Source organism: Balaenoptera musculus, chromosome 5 (assembly GCF_009873245.2).
Source record: "Balaenoptera musculus isolate JJ_BM4_2016_0621 chromosome 5, mBalMus1.pri.v3, whole genome shotgun sequence".
Taxonomy (NCBI): domain Eukaryota; kingdom Metazoa; phylum Chordata; class Mammalia; order Artiodactyla; family Balaenopteridae; genus Balaenoptera; species Balaenoptera musculus.
The window spans coordinates 48,024,640-48,031,295 of record NC_045789.1 but is presented as its reverse complement, the minus strand read 5'-3'; the positions used below and the strand labels follow the sequence as shown (position 1 = coordinate 48,031,295).

The window sequence follows — 6,656 nt, the reverse complement described above, 5'->3', positions numbered from 1 at the left end:
ATGTATCATTTTAGTAACATTTTTTCCTGCTCTTTCACTTTCTGTATCCTCTTTTCTTGATTTCTGATCATTGAAGACATTGCTGAAAATGTTGATAAAGCAAAGTTAGAAAAGCAACATTACTCAGGCTTTAAATTCTATTATGCGCTTCTTAAAAGGTCAGCTTGCTACCACACACAGAATCCTGAGCTCAATAAGTTCTCAAAAATTGCAAAGTAGCATATTTTTTAAAAGACTGAAATTATGAAACAGAGCTAAGGGTAAATCTTTGCTCTTTCAGTTGTTTTAAATGAACATGATAGAGAATTCCCTGGTGGTCCAGTGGTTAGGACTCTGCTCTTTCACTGCTGAGGGTGTGGGTTCAATCCCTGGTCAGGGAACTAAGATCTCACAAGCTGTGCAGCACAGCCAATAAATAAATGAACATGATAATTATTGTTATAGAAGTAATACATACTAATTGTAAATAATTTGAACACCTCAGAAGGGTACAAAGAGGGGTAAAGGTCATTGTTTGTTTTTGTTCCCTCAATCTGTTGAACCTCCCCATCCCAGGTCATCCCGTCAGTGAGTATCTTCACATGTACACACACACACACACACACACAGTTTTCTTCTTTACACAAATGGAAAATATGTGGTATAAATTGTTCTGTAGCTTGCTTTTATTCACTTAACAAAATGTCAACATCTTTCCAGTTCAGCTCATGATTTGTTATGACTGCACAGTATTCCATTGTGTGGATGCACCATGTTAGTAAATAAATTTTTAAAAGTTGTTTCTTATTTTTGTTTATGAACATGCTATAGGAAATACTTCAGACTTTTGTAGGTACAATTTTCCCTTGCAGAATAAATTGCTAGAAGTAGAGTTTCTGGGTAAAAGAATACACGCACTTTAAATTTTGATAAATGTTCCCAAAATTCTCTCCAAAATATCTATTGCAGAATTTCCAAGACACACTCCATCCAGACAATGCATCCAATAAAAAGTATTTGTCTAAAAGAACTTTTTAAAAGTTTTTTAAAACAAATACAACATGTTTATCATTTGGATTATTACATGGTAGGATTACTCAGATAAAGTCAGAAATATACGTCAAAGTGTGAATAAAAATGGGGCCAATAAGATAATGCATCTTCCTTAAAAAAGTTATGATAAACTTAAAATCAAACATTTTTCTTTATGTTTATATATGCAGGCATCTGGAGTTATCATAAAGAATTTGTTAATTTTCTTTGGTAACAATTTGGTATAGCTTTAGTACATTAAAAAATGTGCATTTTGGAGTCAGAAATTGCAGAGATCAAGTCCCAGCTCTATTACTCATTGTGTGACTTAAAACTTATTGACTGATTGTGATCTTCAGCTTCCTCATCACCAAATGACATAATATTAGCACCCACCTCCCAGTGTTGTGAAGCTAATTAGTAAGACACTGAGTACAGGGCCTGGCACATAGCTGATAAGTGCTCAATAAATGCTAATAACAACTATTATTATTAATAAGGTTAAATTTATTTTAAAAGGATTTATTCTTAGAAAATTATTTATTATCCTCCATCTAGCAACTTATATTCTCTAGAGATGGAAGATGAAATGAGAATAACATGTATCCTCCAAAATTAATTTCTTTCTGACAAAGGCTCCTGGATTCATGTCAGGAAATCATAAAACATGACAGCCTCCCAAATCCATGGGAACATCCACTTAGAGTTTATGCCCCAAAAGTTGTCTATCATCTGCAGAGTACAACAGTTTCTCATTCAGATAGCTTCAGTATATATTTTTGAAATTTAAAAAATTTTTTCATTTTTTATTATTTATTTATTTTTGCTTCGGTATTTTTATATGCAGTTTATCTTTTTATTTAGTGATTCATTGGGTGGCACAGTCTCCTATACCCATGCTAATTTAAATCCTCTATAAGGCTAAATCCTGTTGTTTTGTTTTCTGGCTATTAACTGCAAACTTATCTTGGCTACTGCCATACAAATTCTCATCTACAGACCTAACAGGGACAAGAAAGACAGTGTATGGGAAAGTCTCATGTGAAATCAGCCACTCAAAACATGTGTTCTGTTGAGGGTTAGTCAGCCGTATTATCGTCCCTATTAGATGAAAGAGGAGAGCAGGGCTAAAGTGACCTGCCCAAGGTCACACTATTAATCCAGGCATTAGGCATGGTTAAGACACTCATATTTTGACTAAGGTTTCTGAATTTCTTGTTCAAGATCCTTTTCAGTGGGACTACAGATAAGAGGCTTAACCTGAAGGGAAGGTGAGTATTCTTTTGAACAAGGAAGATCTCTCCAAAAATGTACACTGTACCTTGGTTCTTCATCTGTAAATCTTCTACCAGAGTCTGCAAGCTTTCCAGTCTGTTCTGAAGCTTCCTGCATGTTTTTCCGGTTGTTTCTATTGGCTGAGACTGTGAAGCTATTAGAAAATTGCTTAGATGTGGTAGTAAAAATCTATTCAGTATTTCATTTTAGAAATCTTTCACTTACAGGTTAAACAATGTTTCCTTTAAAATAATGAAAAATTTAAAACACTATTTGAAAATAAAGAAATGTTTTATCTAATACTGCAATACTAGCTTATTTGATTTTGTTTCAAATCAATCTGATTTACTATTTTTTAACTACGTAGCATTAAATGTGATGAGTGTGAAGAACACTTCAAGTTTAATGATACATTCTGCATTATAAATGACAACTTTTCATACCAAACCTGAGTAGTTCCAGTAACTTAGAGTTTGGAAGCACAAGATTTAATACTCATGCTGGCAACAGTTCTGAATGTGTGTGAGGCCAAGTGCCCATTTCAGTTGTTGACACCTGAATGAGGATAGTATTAAATGATGGGAGAGGGGAGTACAGATGCTGATATGGCCACAGTGAACCTAGAATAAATGTGGCAGCAGCAACTGAGCAAGGGCTAGAAGCATTTGAGCTATTCTCTAATAAGTATGCAAAGTTTTGTCAACCTCTAAAAAATACTGGTTGTCAATCACAAGATTTTAATTTTGAGCTTAGCCTCTGACTTGCTGTATAATCTTGAAAATATTTTTGATGGCTCATTTTCCTATCAAAAGACTCTTTCACTTAAAGATATTAAATTTTAAAGGCAATCATCTAGGAGTTATTTTGGTTCAAGAGAATAAAAAATAATTTCTCATTGAGAAATTTTTAACATAACACAAAACATATGAAGTTTGATGAGTATCTGACAACAGGGTAAAAAAAGAAAATGCCACACTATTATGTAACCACAAATTAATAATGGGGTGACCAACAGCACTGTTCTACTCCTGTAATAATCACTGCTGTAATAATGAAGTCATGTGCTACTCTAAATTTTTTAAAATATTAAAGAATAACTTAGAAGCATAAGAGATGAAGGAGGACACAAAAGCAGAAAAAGATGGTAAAACAGAAAATGTACTAAAATCTGTGATTAGGTCCTGATTTCTTTTTTTTTAGGATCTAAAAATATGTTAGGCATATAATTTCAGAAGACCAGGAACTGACTTAACAATGATGCAACAACTTGCCTAATTTATCCCTTATCAAAGGGAATGATACCATAGAGCACTGGGGCAGTTTGAATCACTGTCATATATGATGAAAAACATTTCAAGTTCAATTGAACATATACATATTTAATGTCCACTTATTTATCAGGCTCTTATTCTAAATCAAATCATTTCCCCATCTGTCTTAGTGAATAACAAATGAACTTAAAATTTAAAAAATGAGAACATTTTGGTAAGTTTGTATGATAGACACTTGCACTTACACAGGCAGAGACTGAAGAGAATGTAAATAATTTTAGAGACTGTAACTAAGAAAGAAAAGTCAGACACATCAGAAACAAGAACTAGAACCCTGCAGCCTGTGGAACGAAAACCACAGTCGTGGAAAGACAGACAAAATGAAAAGGCAGAGGACTATGTACCAGATGAAGGAACAAGGTAAAACAACTAAATAAAGTGGAGATAGGCGACCTTTCAGAAAAAGAATTCAGAATAATGATAGAGAAGATGATCCAGGACGTCGGAAAAAGAATGGAGACAAAGAGCAAGAAGATGCAAGAAATGTTTAACAAAGACCTAGAAGAATTAAAGAACAAACAAACAGAGATGAACAATAAAATAACTGAAATGAAAAATACACAAGAAGGAATCAATAGCAGAATAACTGAGGCAGAAGAACGGATAAGTGACCTGGAAAACAGAATGGTGGAATTCACTGCCACAGAACAGAATAAAGAAAAAAGAATGAAAAAAAATGAAGACAGACTAAGAGACCTCTGGGACAACATTAAACACACCAACATTTGCATTATAGGGGTCCCGGAAGAAGAAGAGAGACAGAAAGGACCCGAGAAAATATTTGAAGAGATTATAGTAGAAAACTTCCCTAACATGGGAAAGGAAATAGCCACCCAAATCCAGGAAGCGCAGAGAGTCCCAGGGAGGATAAACCCAAGGAGAAACATGCTGAGACACGTAGTAATCAAATTGACAAAAATTAAAGACAAAGAAAAATTATTCAAAGCAGCAAGGGAAAAACAACAAATAACATACAAGGGAACCCCCATAAGGTTAACAGCTGATTTCTCAGCAGAAACTCTACAAGCCAGAAGGGAGCAGCATGATATACTTAAAGTGATGAAAGGGAAGAACCTACAACCAAGATTACTCTAACCAGCAAGGATCTCATTCAGACTCGATGGAGAAATCAAAAGTTTTACAAACAAACAAAAGCTAAGAGAATTCAGCACCACCAAACCAGCTCTACACAAATGCTAAAAAACTTCTCTAAATGGGAAACACAAGAGAAGAAAAGGACCTACAAAAACAAACCCAAAACAATTAAGAAAATGGTAATAGGAACATACATATCGATAATTACCTTAAACATGAATGGATTAAATGCTCCAACCAAAAGACACAGGCTTGCTGAATGGATACAAAAGCAAGACCCATATATATGCTGTCTACAAGAGACCCACTTTAGACCTAGGGACACATACAGACTGAAAGTGAGGGGATGGGAAAAGATATTCCATGCAAATGGAAATCAAAAGAAAGCTGGAGTAGCTATACTCATATCAGATAAAATAGACTTTAAAATAAAGAATGTTACAAGAGACAAAGAAGGACACCACATAATGCTCAAGGGATCAATCCAAGAAGAAGATATAACAATTATAAATATATATGCACCGAAAATAGGAGCACCTCAATACATAAGGCAACTGCTAACAGCTATAAAAGAGGAAATTGACAGTAACACAGTAATAGTGAGGGACTTTAACACCTCACTTACACCAATGGACAGATCATCCAAAGTGAAAATTAATAAGGAAACACAAGCTTTAAATGACACAATAGACCACATAGATTTAATTGATATTTATAGGACATTCCATCTGAAAACAGCAGATTATACTTTCTGAAATGCACATGGAACATTCTCCAGGATAGATCACATCTTGGGTCACAAATCAAGCCTTCGTAAATTTAAGAAAATTGAAATTGTATCAAGCGTCTTTTCTGACCACAACGCTATGAGATTAGAAATAAATTACAGCGGAAAAAACGTAAAAAACACAAACACATGGAGGCTAAACAATACATTACTAAATAACCAAGAGATCACTGAAGAAATCAAGAAGAAATCAAAAAATGCCTAGAGACAAATGACAACAAAAACACGACGATCCAAAACCTATGGGATGCAGCAAAGGCTGTTCTAAGAGGGAAGTTTACAGCAATACAGTCCTACCTCAAGAAACAAGAAAAATCTCAAATAAACAATCTAACCTTACACCTAAAGGAACTAGAGAAAGTAGAACAAACAAAACCCAAAGTTAGCAGAAGGAAAGAAATCATAAAGATCAGAGCAGAAATAAATGAAATAGAAACAAAGAAAACAATAGCAAAGATCAATAAAACCAAAAGCTGGTTCTTTGAGAAGATAAACAAAATTGATAAACCATTAGCCAGACTCATCAAGAAAAAGAGGGAGAGGACTCAAATCAATAAAATTAGAAATGAAAAAGGAGAAGTTACAACAGACACCGCAGAAATACAAAGCATCCTAAGATACTACTACAAGCAGCTCTATGGCAATAAAATGGACAACCTGGAAGAAATGGACAAATTCTTAGAAAGGTATAACCTTCCAAGACTGAACCAGGAAGAAATAGAAAATACGAACAGACCAATCACAAGTAATGAATTGAAACTGTGATTAAAAATCTTCCAACAAACAGAAGTCCAGGACCAGATGGCTTCATGGGCGAATTCTATCAAACATCTAGAGAAGAGCTAAAACCCATCCTTCTCAAACTCTTCCAAAAAATTGCAGAGGATGGAACACTCCCAAACTCATTCTATGAAGCCACCATCACCCTGATACCAAAACCAGACAAAGATAGTACAAAAAAAGAAAATTAGAGACCAATATCACTCATGGATACAGATGCAAAAATCCTCAACAAAATACTAGCAAACAGAATCCAGCAACACATTAAAAGGATCATACACCATGATCAAGTGAGATTTATCCCAGGGATGCAAGGATTCTTCAATATATGCAAATCGATCAATGTGGTATACCATATTAACAAATTGAAGAATAAA

General features: G+C 34.4%; 1 protein-coding gene across 1 annotated transcript in view; it reads right to left on the bottom strand.

Moving 5' to 3' along the window:
• Nucleotides 1-6,656, bottom strand: part of CCDC158 (coiled-coil domain containing 158) — an 86,084-nt gene continuing 79,428 nt past the window's right edge. The window contains exons 22-23 of the mRNA XM_036853623.1: nt 2,333-2,440; nt 1-82 (exon numbers count right to left, since the gene is read on the bottom strand). Coding sequence (XP_036709518.1) covers nt 6-82; nt 2,333-2,440 — 185 coding nt within the window. The 3' untranslated portion in view covers nt 1-5. The remainder of the gene's footprint in view (nt 83-2,332; nt 2,441-6,656) is intronic.